Consider the following 15,046-nt stretch of genomic DNA (forward strand, 5'->3'; position numbering starts at 1 on the left):
GCTAGGAGATGGACTTTGAGCATCGCCACTAACTTTTTCAGGTAGTGGCAAGGAGAAAGTTTCTTTACCCTGTGGGCCCTCCTCACCTGGTAAGGGATTCTCTCCACTCTTTATAGGAGGAGGAGCTGGCTACCCTATCTGAGGAGGAGATTGCTATGGCTGTTACTGCTTGGGAGAAGGGCCTAGAAAGTTTGCCCCCGCTGCGGCCCCATCAGAATCCAGTGTGAGTAGACATGGCACATGTGAGTGGGGCTTGTTTTTGTAGTGGAAATTGTTGATAGAGCCAGAACCTGCCTGCTAGGTCCCGTTTGCTGATCTCTCTTTAATTTTTCATCCTCTCCTTTTAATTCTTACACCTCTTTTTTGTTTTTTTTACATTTTCTCTTAGCCTATCATTTTGGACACTCCATCTGTCCCATCTGCACCCATGTTTTTCTTGTCTATCCTTTTTTTTTTTTTTGAAGTGGAGTTTCGCTCTTGTTGCCCAGGCTGGAGTGCATTGGCGCGATCTCAGCTCACTGGAACCTCCGCCTCCTGGGTTCAAGTGAGTCTCCTGCCTTAGCCTCCCAAGTAGCTGGGATTATAGGTGTGCACCACCACGCCTAGCTAATTTTTTGAAGAGACAAGTTTTCACCATGTTGCCCAGACAGGCTGGTCTCAAACTTCTGACCTCAGGTGATCCACCAGCCTTGGCCTCCCAAAGTGCTGGGATTACAGACATGAGCCACCGTGCCGGCCCTGCACCCATGTTTTTCAGCTACTTTTTACCCACTGATAGGAGCTAAATCTATTTTTCCAGTCCAGATCTGTATTCTGAACTCCAGACACATTTGCCATACTATCCTAGACTCCTTCACCTCTACAGGCATCTCAAATTCAACATATCCAAAACCAAACCTGTTACCTTTCCTGCTAAATGCCCTTTTATTTATTCACCTGCCTTTGTTGAACAACCTCCACCTTCCACCTAAAAATCCAAGCCAGAAATCTTGGTGTTATCTAGACTTCTTCCTTTCTCCCTAGCTGTATTATTCATTCCCTTACCAAGTCATTGATTCTAACTCTTAAGTAGTCCTTGAATCTACCTCTTCTCTCTGTTGTCACTGTCACTACACAGACACTAACAGACCTTGTCATCTCTTATCCTCTTTCCCTGCCATTCTGTACTCCACACTGCCTCCAGAGTGACTGCTTAAAACTGCACAGACTATTATCACTCCTTTTTAGAATTCTATCGATGTTTCCTTTGTGTAATTCACAAGGCCCCTGACTGCAGGCTCAGTAACATATTTTGTCACTCTCCTGCTACACTAAGATTATATTTATACATATGCAGATTATTCCGTCAAAATGAAATTATTTATAGTTCTGAGTATGTTTGCCATTCAATAAAAATTTGAGTGTTTACTCCTTGCCAGTCCCTGCATGCTAGGAGCTGGGTATACAGAGGGGAGCAAGACAGACAGGATCTCCGCTGTCATGGGACTTTCTGTCTGGTAGGATAGACAGGTATTTTAAAAACCATCACACAAATGTAGAATTACACATTTTGAAAAGTCCAGGCCAGCGCGGTGGCTCATGCCTGTAATCCTAGCACTTTGGGAGGCTGAGGTGGGTGGATCATTTGAGTCAGGAGTTCAAGACCAGCCTGGCCAACATGGTGAAACCCTGCCTCTACTAAAAATACAAAAATTAGCTGGGCGTTGTGGTGGGCACCTGTAGTCCCAGCTACTCGGGAAGGTGAGGCAGGAGAATCGCTTGAACCTGGGAGGCAGAGGTTGCAATGAGCCAAGGTCATGCCACTGCACTCCAGCCTGGGCGACAGAGCAAGACTCTGTCTCAAAAAAAAAAAAGAAAAGTCCAATGAAGGAAAAGAAGAGGTTGCTATGCGAGGAAATATCAGAGGTGACTAATTTAGAGGCCTCTCTAAAAAATTGAGTGAAGACTTAAAATGGCCAGGTGCGGTGGCTCATGCCTGTAATCCTAGCACTTTGGGAGGCCAAGGCGGCAGATCACCTGAGATCAGCAGTTCGAGACCAGCCTGGCCAACATAGCAAAACCCCGTCTCTATCTAAATGCACAAAAATTAGCTGGGCACGGTGGCTCGTGCCTGTAATCCCTGCTACTCAGGAGGCTGAGGCAGGAGAATCGCTTGAACCCGGGAGGCGGAGGTTGCAGTGAGCCGAGATTGCGCCAATGCACTCCAGCCTGGGCAACAGAGTGCGACTCCATTTCACACACACACACACACATACACACACACACAAAGACTTAAACAAATTTGAGACTTGCAAGATAAGTAGGGGCTAGTTAGGCAAGAGTGAGAGTGGAGAGAGGGTGTTTCAGAGAGAGGAAACCTAATATGCAAAGACCTGAGGAGCAAGAGAGTTTGCCTCTTAAGGAATTCCTAAAAGGGCAGTGGCGGCAGGCTGGTCAGTCGGGGGCACATGGGTCAAAATGAGTTTTAAGAGGCAGGTGGGGCTGGCATCATACTATTGTCTCTCACCTCTGTGCCTTTATGCATACTGTTCCTTCTCCCTGGAATGCCAGCATCTTACCTGCCTGATACACAATTCTTCTTGCAGAGAGGAGTTCTGCCTTTTCCTTCTCTATAGAGTGTGAGACAGTCTTAAGTGCTTCAATTTCTAGGAGGTCCCATTGTCATATTATGTTGTAATTGTCACATTACATGTTTGTTTCTTCACTAATTTGTAAGCTCATTGAAGGTAGAGATGTGTCTTTTATGGGGCTCAGTTGCTAGCACAGGGCCAAATGTTCTGTAGCTATTGATAACATTTGAATGAATTTATGAAAGTCCATCCTTGTTGTTTTGCTTGTTTTGAGTTTATATATATATATATATATATATATATATATTTTTTTTTTTTAAAGACAGAGTCTCGCCTTGTCATCCAGGCTGGAGTGCAGTGGCGTGATCTCAGCTCACTGCAACCTCCGCCTCCCACGTTCAAGTGATTCTCCTGTCTCAGCCTCCCGAGTAGCTGGAATTATAGGCACACACCACCATGCCAGGCTAATTTTTGTATTTTTGGTAGAGACGAGGTTTCATCATGTTGGCCAGGCTGGTCTCAAACTCCTGACCTCAGGGGATCCACCTGCCTCGGCCTCCCAAAGTGCTTGGATTACAGGCGTAAGCCACCATGCCCAGCCTTGTTTTGAGTATATCTTGAGCATATATTGTGGATTCAGTTTAATACTAAGCACTTACTTTTTTTTTTTTGAGACGGAGTCTCACACTCATCCAGGCTGAAGTGCAATGGCATGATCTTGGCTCACTGCAACCTCCGCCTCCCGGGTTCAAGTGATTCTCCTGTCTCAGCCTCCTGAGTAGCTGGGATTACAGGTGCCTGCCACCATGCCTGGCTAATTTTTTGTATTTTTAGTAGAGACGGGGTTTCACTATGTTGGCTAGGCTGGTCTTGAACTGACTTCATGATCCACTTGTCTCGGCCTCCCAAAGTGCTGGGATTACAGGCATGAGCCACCGCGCCCGGCAATACGAAGCACTTTCTTTCTTTTTTTTGAAACTGAGTCTCACTAGGATGGAGTGAGTGGCGCAATGTAGGCTCACCGCAACCTCCGCCTCCTGGGTTCAAGTGATTCTCCTGTCTCAGCCCCCCGAGTAGCTGGGATTACAAGCATGCGCCACCACGCCCGGCTAATTTTTGTACTTTTTTAATAGAGACGGGGTTTTACCATGTTGGCCAGGCTGGTCTTGAACTCTGACCTCGTGATCCGCTTGCCTGAGCCTCCCAAAGTGCTGGGATTACAGGCGTGAGCCACTGCATCCGGCCAATACTAAGCACTTTCAAGGCTCATATAGAATAGGAAGCACTGCTGTGGCTCATGCCTGAAATCCCAGCACTTTGGGAGGTTGAGGCGGGAGGATCACTTGAGCCCAGGAGTTCGAGACCAGTCCTGGCAACATAGACTGCATCTCTACAAAAAAAATTTAAAAATTATCCAGGCACGGTGATGTCTGCCTGAAGTTCCAGCTACTTGGGAGGCTGAGATGGAAGGATCATTTTGAGCCCAGGAGTTCAAGATTACGGTGTGCTGTGTTGTGCCACTGCCCTCCTGCCTAGGTGACAGAGGGAGACCCTGTCTCCAAAAAAAAAAAAAAAACAAAAAAGGAGATAACCTTTCTCAGGCATGTGTACAGGCAAATACATTTAAATGCATAAGTGGAGGAGGAGACAGTTGGCATTGAAGATACTATGGGCAGACTAAGCTGTGTTGGGCTAGAGTGCTTGCCTTCCTTTGATCTCCTTTGACACTTTGCACCTCTTCATTACACTGATCCCAGTCAGCAGTTACATAATAGAATGTAATACTCTTGGGAGCAGAACCTAGGGCATATTCGCCTCTATACTTGCCACAGCAGTAAGCACACTCATTCTGAGAGATAAGTGACAGGGTAACACAAAAGGTGTACTACTCAATATGGTACAAAGTGGTTAGGGGGTTGGGATACAAAAAAGACTGTGTGGGAAGATGGCCATCAGTGAAGGAAGGTTTTCTTGGAGGAGGTGATTTCTAAGCTGGATTTCAGAGAAAGTTACGATATTCAGTTATGGGGAGATGCACAAGAAATTAGTGAGATGTGTTTTATGGAAATAAGCTGTAAAATGTTCTAGGAAGTAGTTGGGCCATCTATTGGGATATATAGCAGCAGCTGGGAAGAAGCACTGAGGTTAATGTGAGGGAATCGGGGAGGCAGTGACTGTAGGCTAAGAATGGTTGGAAAGATGATAGAAGCCTTAGTGTAGTGTCAGTGCTAAAGAGGGGATGTTGATACAGGATGTGTACAGCTCAGATGTCAAGGATGATGAAACTTGAAAAGGAATACTGAATTGAGTGCCTTCAGACAGCAGGTTGAATGGCATGACCAGCAATGATCCTGGAAAAGTGGGAAGGAGAGGGTGACGGTGAAGGCAAAACTGGTGCCTGCTGGTTTGAGTTAGGCCATGAGGAAGTGACAGACATGGGTTAGAGAGTCGGTACAAAAGGACTTGTTAAGGGTCCTATCTAGGGTGGTGAGCTCTTTGGATTTCAGATCATGGCTAGAGATTATAGTAACAAAGCACCTGGAAAGAAGGGGAGAAGCCAGCGCTGGGAAAGTGTTCTTGGGAGTGGTGAGAGGGTGATGATTGGACAGAGCCTAGGGAGAGTTTGAGCCTGAGAATGAGGTAATAGAAAAGAAGCAGTCATGATAGTAAAAGGGACAGAAATTGGTGTTGAACAAGGCTCCTTCATAGCAGTACAGGAGACTTCCTCACTGTGGTAGTGCCCTGTATTTGCAGCTCTGGGGATCTTAGGGTGCCTCGGGAAGCTGTGGTCCTGTGGGTTCTTGTGCAGAAAGACTTCAAGTGTACATGAACACACAACAGTAGAACAAATCTTTGTCTGGGTGTTCTGTGCACTTTTGGTCCCTCTTGACCCTCACATCCCCCCATGCACTGTTCTCTTCCTCTTTCCTTACTAGGTTGCCTGTGGCTGGGGAAAGGAATGTGCTCATCACCAGTGCCCTCCCTTATGTCAACAATGTCCCCCACCTTGGGAACCTCATTGGTTGTGTGCTCAGTGCCGACGTCTTTGCCAGGTGGAGCCAGCTGCTGGGGGAGAGACCTCCTAAGGGAAGGGCGGGTCCCAGGGGAATAGGATGCCTCAAGGGTGGGGCTGGGGAGATCCCAAGGACAAGGAAGCGCTGAAGCGGGGCCCCCTAGCGATCACCATATTCCATTGCAGGTACTCTCGCCTCCGCCAGTGGAACACCCTCTATCTGTGTGGGACAGATGAGTATGGTACAGCAACAGAGACCAAGGCTCTGGAGGAGGGACTAACCCCCCAGGAGATCTGCGACAAGTACCACATCATCCATGCTGACATCTACCGCTGGTTTAACATTTCATTTGATATTTTTGGTCGGACCACCACTCCACAGCAGACCAAGTAAGTTTCCTCTAATGAGGCAGAAATGGGGCTTAAAGGCTGGGACTGGGAACAGTGAAGAGTATCTTGGAGACAGAAGGAACCTGGGTGGCTGTCTGGGCACTCCTAAACTTAGGATCTCAATATCACCCTGGGCAGTTATCCAGGCATTTTTGAGGGAAGATGGTGTGTGTAGAAGCCTGACCAGGAGCTGAAGGAGCAGCTAAGGGAGAGAAGAGACCAGATGCAGGCTGCTGGGAAATATCTATCTTCCCTCTAGTGCCTCCCTTCCTCTCTGGCTGTCCTGAAGTCTGAGACACTTCTTCCCACTCCTGTATGCATTTATAACGCATAAACTCTTTCTTCCTCTGCCTAATACTCATCCTTAAAAAACTTTGCATAGCCGGGTGCAGTGGCTCATACCTGTAATCCCAGCACTTTGGGAGGCTGAGGCGGGCGGATCACCTGAGGTCAGGAGTTCGAGACCAGCCTGACCAACATGGAGAAACCCCATCTCTACTAAAAATACAAAAATTAGCTGGGCATGGTGGCGCATGCCTGTCAACCCAGTTGCTTGGGAAGCTGAGGCAGAAGAATCTCTTGAACCCAGGAGGCGGAGGTTGTGGTGAGCCAAGATCATGCCATTGCACTCTAGCCTGGGCAACAAGAGCAAAACTGTGTCTCAAAAAAAAAAAAAAAAAGGCTGGGGCTGGGCACGGTGGCTCACACCTGTAATCCCAGCACTTGTGGGAGGCCGAGGCGGGCGGATCATGAGGTCAGGAGATTGAGACCATCCTGGCTAACCCAGTGAAACCCTGTCTCTACTAAAACTACAAAAAAAAAAAAAAAAAAAAAAAAAAATTAACCAGGCGTGGTGGTGGGTGCCTGTAGTCCCAGCTACTCCGGAGGCTGAGGCAGGAGAATGGCGTGAACCTGGGAGGCGGAGCTTACAGTGAGCCGAGATAGTGCCACTGCACTTCAGACTTGGTGATAGAGCAAGACTGTCTCAAAAAAAAAAAAAAAAAAAAAGAGCTGGGCAGGAGGTCAGGAGTTCAAGACCAGCCTGGCCAACATGGTGAAACCCCGTCTCTACTAAGAATACAAAAATTAGCCAGACCTGGTGGTGGGCACCTGTAATCCCAGCTACTTGGGAGGCTGAGGCAGAGAATTGCTTGAACCCGGGAGGCTGAGGTTGCAGTGAGCTGAGATCGCGCCACTGCACTCCAGCCTGGGCAACACAGTGAGACTCCATCTCAAAACAAACAAAAAAAACCCCAAAACTTTACATAGTAGACAGGCCACCAACTGATAGTGCTATGCAGTTTAGTTCAGCACTTGGATTGACTTAATTTTTAGGATATATTAAAGAACAGACACAGTCCTATCCTATTGGAGATTTCTGTTAATGAAAAATACCAAACAGATAAATCTGTATTCAACAAAAGTGAATTCTAAAGTGTTGAGGGGAGAGATTGTGTGGGCAGTTGGGGAATATGTGTGATGGGTCTGAGCTCATCCAGTAAAACTCTCAAAAGATGAATAGATGCCCTTTTCCTTGAGGAGCCTTCTGCCTGATTTCTTTGTCACTGAGTTTGGTTCCCTGGTTGGAGTGGCAGGAGGAAGGGGTCCACCATGTCTTCTGACTGTCTCTTCCTGATCCCTGGCCCGCCTCACCAGAATCACCCAGGACATTTTCCAGCGGTTGCTGAAACGAGGTTTTGTGCTGCAAGATACTGTGGAGCAACTGCGGTGTGAGCACTGTGCTCGCTTCCTGGCTGACCGCTTCGTGGAGGGTGTGTGTCCCTTCTGTGGCTATGAGGAGGCTCGGGGTGACCAGTGTGACAAGTGCGGCAAGCTCATCAATGCTATCGAGCTTAAGGTAAGAGGAGGGTCTCCATGGGAGCCTGGAGGGAGACAGTCCTTATTCTCAAGGGACTCCCTTCTTGTCCCATTTAGGATTTTTATTTTAGCATTCTAGACCTTTAACCAGTGGCCCTTTCTGCCCCATCTCAGCAACTCGTCATTTAGTTCATTTGAAAAATACCCACTGAGCACTTACTATGTGCTGAACACTGCTAAGAAACAGACAAGTTGAGTTTATATTTCCCAATCTTTGGTCTTGCATCACACCACCTAATCTACATTTGTTTAGATCCTTCTCTCTTCCTTAAATACCTTCTCTTCTAGCCATTTGTTAATTTATTTCTTCATTCATTTATTCAACATACATTTTTTGAGTCCTGAGAACAGGCCAATTACAATTCTGCGTGCTGGGGATATAGCAATGAACAAGACAGACTTTTATTTAGTATGGTCAGGAGAACAACACTAAGGAAATGATATAGAATAAACTGCCAGGAAAATGTGACAGAGAGTGACTTCTGGGGGAAGATTTAACTTAGGTAGATAGGGAAGGCCTTTCAGAGGCAGTAACATTTGAACTGAGAGTTTAACCAAAGAATTAGGAGCAAGCCGGGCAACAAGAGGTTAAGAATGTTCTAAGCAGAAGGACTGGGAAATGCAAAGGCCATGAGGCAGCTAAGAGCTGAAAAGGCAGAATTGGCAAGGCCAGTATAGCACTAGCACAGTGAGTGAGGAGGAGGTGGGTAGACTGAAATGAAGTGAGAGAGACGGCAGGGGCCAGATCACCACGGCCTGTGAAGCCATTGTGGGAATTTAGATTTTATTCTGGTGAATGACAAGCTGCTCTGTGGAAAATGGATGGCAGGGAAGCAAGAAATAAAGTATGTTGAAGGGGCTGGGCATAGTGGCTCATACCTATAATCCCAGCACTTTGGGAGGCCAAGCTGGGTGGATCACTTGAAGCCATGAGTTTGAGACCAGCCTGGCCTGTAACATGGCAACCCTGTCTCTACTGAAAATACAGAAATGGCTAGGTGCGGTGGCTCACGCTTGTAATCCCAGCACTTTGGAGGCTGAGGTGGGCAGATCACTTGAGGTCAGGAGTTTGAGACCAGCCTGGCCAACATGGTGAAACCCCGTCTCTCCTAAAAAAATACAAAAATTAGCTGGGTGTGGTGGCGGACCCCTGTAATCCCCGCTTCTTGGGAGGCTGAAGCTTGAGAATCACTTGAACCTGGGAGGCAGAGGTTGCAGTGAGCCGAGATTGCACCACTGCACTCCAGCCTGGGTTACAAAGTAAGACTCTGTCTAAAAAAAAAAAAAAAAAAAACACAAAAATTATCCAGGCCATGGTGGCGCACACCTGTAATCCCCACTACTTGGGAGGCTGAGGCAGGAGAATCTCTTTTTTTTTTTGAGACAGAGTCTCGGTCCATCGCCCAGGCTGGAGTGCAGTGGCGTGATCTCGGCTCACTGCAAGCTCTGCCTCCCGGGTTCACGCCATTCTCCTGCCTCAGCCTCCCGAGTAGCTGGGACCACAGGCGCCTGCCACGACGCCCGGCTAATTTTTTGTATTTTTTTAGTAGAGACGGGGTTTCACCGTGTTAGCCAGGATGGTCTCGATCTCCTGACCTTGTGATCCACCCGCCTCAGCCTCCCAAAGTTCTGGGATTACAGGCGTGAGCCACCGCGCCGGGCCAAGGCAGGAGAATCTCTTGAACCTGGGAGGCGGAGGTTGCAGTGAGCCAAGATTGCCACTGCATTCCAGCCTGGGTGACAGAGCAAGACTGTTCCCCACCTCCCGCCCAAAAAAAAAGTATGGAGAAGGATTTGGAGGCTACAAGGCTACAATCCAGAAATGGGATGATGGTGGCTTGCACTAGGTTAGTAGCACTAGAAATGGAAAAGAAAAAATAGACTTGAGGTATATTTTTGGAGGTAAACTCCACGGAGTTGGATAGACTGGAATTTGGGATGGTCAGGAAAAAGATGCCTTGTAAGTTTTTGGCCTGGGTAGATGGTAGTACCATCTGTGAACGTGAGTGAGGAGAACAGGCTTTCAGGTGGATGCAGCCATACTGTTTGGGTTTGTTAAGCTTGAGATGCCTGTTAGATATCCAGGCAGAGAAGTTAGGTAGACAGTTGGATATTAGGCATATGGAATTTAGGAGAGAGGTCCTGAGAGAATTATAATTTCTCACCTTCAAAAACTCAGATCAAAACTCACTTGGGGCCAGGCGTGGTGGCTCACGCTTGTAATCCCAGGACTTTGGGAGGCTAAGGCGGGCGGATCACCTGAGGTCAGGAGTTCAGACCAGTCTGACCAACATGGTGAAACCCCGCCTCTACTAAAAATACAAAAATTAGCTGGGTGTGGTGGTGCGTGCCTGTAATCTCAGCTACCAGGGAGGCTGAGGCAGGATAATCTCTTGAACCTGGGAGGTGGAGGTTTCAGTGAGCTGAGATTGCGCTACTGCACTCCAGCCTGGGCGACAGAGCGAGACTCTGTCTCAAAAAAAAAAAAAAAAAGCAACAAAAAAAAAACAAGCCAGGCACGGTAGCTCACGCCTGTAATCCTCACACTTTGGGAGGCTGAGGCAGGCAGATCACAAGATCAGGAGTTCAAGACCAGCCTAAACAACATGGTGAAACTCCATCTCTACTAAAAATACAAAAATTAGCCGGGCGCGGTGGCACGTGCCTGTAATCCCAGCTACTCAGGAGGCTGAGGCAGGAAAATCGCTTGAACCTGGGAGGTGGAGGTTGCAGTGAGCCAAGATTGCACCACTGCACTCCAGCCTGGGCAACAGAGTGAGACTTTGTCTCAAAAAAAAAAAAAAAAAAAAACAACTCTACTACAAAGCCCTCTCTGAAAGATGGAAAAAACAACAATAACAACAACAAAAAAGTCGAAAGCTTTCATTCATTAGCTCCACCTAACTGTTCACTCCATTAGCCATCACCCTTCCATGTTTATATAGTCAGTTTATGCCACACAAATAAATTTATTTTGTAAAGATCTGCACTTGTTTCTTTTTTTTTTTTTGAGATGGAGTTTTGCTCGTTTCCCAGGCTGGAGTGCAATGGTGCGATCTCGGCTCAGTGCAGTCTCCACCACCCAGGTTCAAGTGATTCTCCTGCCTCAGCCTCCTGAGTAACAGGGATTACAGGCGCGCACTACCAAACCCGGCTAATTTTGTATTTTTAGTAGAGATGGGGTTTCACCATGCTGGCCAGGCTGGATTTGAACTCCTGACCTCAGGTGTTCCACCTGCCTCAGCCTCCCAAAGTGTTGGGATTATAGGCGTGAGCCACGGTGCTCAGCCACACTTGTGTCTTTTTCCTTTTTTTTTTTTTTTTTGAGACGGAGTCTGCTCTGTCACCAACCTGGAATGCGGTGGTGTGATCTTGGCTCACTGCAACCTCTCCTTCTCAGGTTCAAGCAATTCTCCTGCCTCAGCCTCCCAAGTAGCTGGGACTACAGGTGCGCGCCACCATGCCCAGCTAATTTTTGTATTTTTAGTAGAGACGGGGTTTCACTATGTTGGCCAGGATGGTCTCAATCTCTTGACCTCATGATCCACCTGCCTCGGCCTCCCAAAATGCTGGAATTAGAGGCGTGAGCCACCGCGCCCGGCCCACACTTGTTTCTTATACAAGCCATCTCTCCCTGACTTGTAGCTTCCTCAAAGAGAGGGGCTATGTCTTCACTTTATCACTCCTTCCTCCCCTCATACAGCCAAGTACAGTGCAGTGCTCTGTACCTAGCCTGTGCTCAGAGGATGCTTTTTCTACTCTGGTGTGATGGGACAGAGATCTGAAACTGAGAACAAATGGAGTTATACTGAGACTTGAGTCTCCATGTTTAGAGCAGGCCACATAGTAGAGTTATTGGGGTGTGAGCATGAAGCTAAACTAGATGGCAGACTGAGGAGCTAATCCCTCTCTGCTCCTCCCTTTGCCTGGACCCCTCCCCTGGCCTGCAGGCCTGATCTGTCCTTTGGAATTTTCCTTCGCAGAAGCCTCAGTGTAAAGTCTGCCGATCATGCCCTGTGGTGCAGTCGAGCCAGCACCTGTTTCTGGACCTGCCTAAGGTAAGTGAGCTTTTCTCTCAACCTAGTTTTCAGGAGGCCTCTTCTGTCCCCTCTGCCTTAGCCACAAATACTGAGAGCAGATTACTCTTAAAAGTTTTAAATTTCCATTAAGAATTGTACATACTATTGTCAAGAGATGAAATAGATTAAAGGGCACAAAGTGAAAGCCCCAGGCACACTTGCAAGAGGTATTTACTACTCATTTTCCTTTGTATCTATTCAGAAACGTCATATGCATATAAAAGTATTTTTATGTCTCTCTTTTTTTTTTTTTTAAGGGATAGGTTCTCACTCTGTCACCTAAGCTGGAATGCAGTGGCATGATCATAGCTCACTGCAGCCTTGATCTCCTAGGACCAAGCAGTCCTCTCACCTCAGCCTCCCAAGTACCATGCCTGACTGATTTTTTTTTTTTTTTTTTGAGACGGAGTTTCGCTCTTGTCGCCCAGGCTGGTGTGCAATGGTGCAATCTTGGCTCACTGCAGCCGTCGCCTCCTGGGTTCAAGCGATTCTCCTGCGTCAGCCTCCAGAATAGCTGGAATTACAGGCGCCCACCACCATACCTGGCTAATTTTTGTATTTTTAGTAGAGGCAGGGTTTTGCCATGTTGACCAGGCTGGTCTCGAACTCCTGACCTCAGATGATCTGCCTGGCTCAGCCTCCCAAAGTGCTGGGATTCCAGGTGTGAGCCACCGCACTGGGCCACCTGACTAAATTTTTAAATGTTTTTGTAGAGATGGGTTCTCACTATGTTACCCAGGCTGGTATCAAACTCTTGGGCTCAAGCAGTTCTCCTGCCTCTGCCTGCAAACGTGTTGGGATTACAGGCATGAGCAACTGTGTCCAGCATTGACCTCCTAATTTGTTTTTTTTTTTTGAGATGGAGCGTCTCTCTTGTTGCCCACACTGGAGTGCAATGGCACGGTCTCGGCTCACTGCAACCTCTGCCTCCCAGGTTCAAGCGATTCCTCTGCGTCAGCCTCCCAAGTAGCTGGGATTACAGGTGCCTGCCACCATGCCTGGCTAATTTTTGTATTTTTAGTAGAGACGGGGTTTCACCATGTTGGCCAGGCTGGTCTCGAACTCCTGACCTCAGGTGATCTATCCACCTCAGCCTCCCAAAGTGCTGGGATTACAGGTGTGAGCCACCACGCCCAGCCTGACCTCCTTTTCAAAATACAGTGTTCCTCCTTCTGTACCCTGGGCTTGGAGAAAAAAAAATAGGCTGGGTGCAGTGGCTTATCATGCCTGTAATCCTAGCACTTTAGGAGGCTGAGGTGGGAGGATCTGTTGATGCCAGGAGTTGGAGACCAGCCTGGAAAACATAGTGAGACACTGTCTTTACAAAATAATTGAAAAATTAGCTGGGTATGGTGGTGCAATCCTGTAGTCTCAGCTATGCAAGAGGCTGAGGTGGGAGGATCATTTGAGCCCAGGAGTTTGAGGTTACAGTGAGCTGTGATTGTGCCACTACACTCCAGCCTGGGCAACAGAGTGAGACTCTATCTCTAAAGTATAAAAAAATTAAAGGCCACATGCAGTGACTCATGCCTGTAATTTCATTACTTTGGGAGGCTGAGGCAGGAGGATTGCTTGAGCCCAGGGGTTTGAGACCAGCCTAAGCAACATGGCAAGACCCTGACTCTACAAACAGTGAAACAATTAACCTGGCCTGGGCGCAGTGGCTCACGCGTTAATCCCAACACTTTGCAAGGCCTACCTAGGTGGGCAGATGACTTGAGCCTAGGACTTTGAGACCAGCCTGGGCAACATGGTGAGACCCCATCTCTACAAAAAATACAAGAGTTAACTGGGTGTGGTTGTGAGCGGCTTTAGTCCTAGCTACTCAGGAGGCTGAGGTGGGAAGATCACCTGAGCCTGGGAAGGTGTGAGGCTGCAGTGAGCCGTGATTGAACCATTGCACTGCAGCTTGGGTGACAGACTGAGACTCTGTATCAAAAAAAAAAAAAAAAAAAAAAGAAAAAAAGAAAAAATTAGGCAAATGTGGTGGTGCACATCTCTGGCCCCAGCTGCTTGGGAGGCTAAGGGAGGGTTGCTTTGAGCCCAGGAGCTGGAAGCTATAGTGAGCCATGATTGCACCACTGCACTCCCCTCTGGGCAGCAAAGTGAGACCCTGTCTCAAAAATAAATAAATACATAAAATATAATAGTCCTCATGTTGTGTTTGTTGGGTGTTTCCTCGTGATTTCAGGCTATGCATTCTTGGTTGGAATACTACATAAATGACATTGTGTCCTTTTCAGAGGCATGTGATGGCCATCCCTTTCATTGGGAATCTTAATTTTGTTTGGTCAGGTGTTATTCAATTTGTCCACTGTGTAATTAATATTTTCCCCATTGCAACTTATGAGCAGTCTGGGAATACACTTTATTTTTTTCTTTTCTTGAGATGGAGTCCCGCTCTGTCGCCCAGACTGGAGTGCAGTGTTGTGATTTCAGCTCACTGCAACCTCCACCTCCCAGGTTCAAGCGATTCTTCTGTCTCAGCCTTCGAGTAGCTGGGATTACAGGCACATACCACCATGCCTGGCTAATTTTTTGTATTTTTAATAGAGATGGGGTTTCACTATGTTGGCCAGGCTGGTCTCAAAACTTCTGACCTCAAATGATTCACCCGCCTTGGCCTCCCAAAGTGCTGGGATTACAGATATGAGCCACCGCGCCCAGCCTTGAGGGAATACACTTTAAGACCATGCAATACTTTGCTCTTCATGAACAAAATATTCCCTCTAAATGTAGCATTCATTGGTCATTCTTACCTGAATCAATCTTTATTATGGTGATTTTCCAACTCTACCACTACCCTCTATATTTATCCTTCCCCCTCCATTTATTTTTTAATTTAGTTAACTATTTATTATCAGTATAGACTCATGGATTCCTATTTTTTCAATTTCTTATAATCCTTTCCTGTCCTGAATTTATTTTCATGTTCAAATTGTTACTTATTTCATCAGTAGGAACGTATTCAAGGTGGCTTGTCTGCTTTTGAGATCTCCCATCATTTTTTAAACACTTCCTTAATTTGTGGCATAAAAAGATACTCTAGGTTCATCTGGTTCAGCCTTGAAATCAACCATGTCACCAACCTTGAGTTTAATTTAGTAGGGAACAGT

General features: G+C 47.1%; 1 protein-coding gene across 2 annotated transcripts in view; it reads left to right on the top strand.

Annotated features, from left to right (window-relative positions):
* The window catches only part of MARS1 (methionyl-tRNA synthetase 1), a 24,886-nt gene that overhangs the window by 2,488 nt on the left and 7,352 nt on the right, over positions 1-15,046 (top strand). For both annotated transcript variants that reach the window (XM_002823424.4, XM_063712175.1), the window contains exons 7-11: positions 117-223; positions 5,507-5,623; positions 5,770-5,973; positions 7,630-7,831; positions 11,835-11,909. In XM_002823424.4, the coding sequence (XP_002823470.1) occupies positions 117-223; positions 5,507-5,623; positions 5,770-5,973; positions 7,630-7,831; positions 11,835-11,909 (705 nt within the window). The remainder of the gene's footprint in view (positions 1-116; positions 224-5,506; positions 5,624-5,769; positions 5,974-7,629; positions 7,832-11,834; positions 11,910-15,046) is intronic.

This window comes from Pongo abelii, chromosome 10 (genome assembly GCF_028885655.2).
Source record: "Pongo abelii isolate AG06213 chromosome 10, NHGRI_mPonAbe1-v2.0_pri, whole genome shotgun sequence".
NCBI classification, from domain to species: Eukaryota; Metazoa; Chordata; class Mammalia; order Primates; family Hominidae; genus Pongo; species Pongo abelii.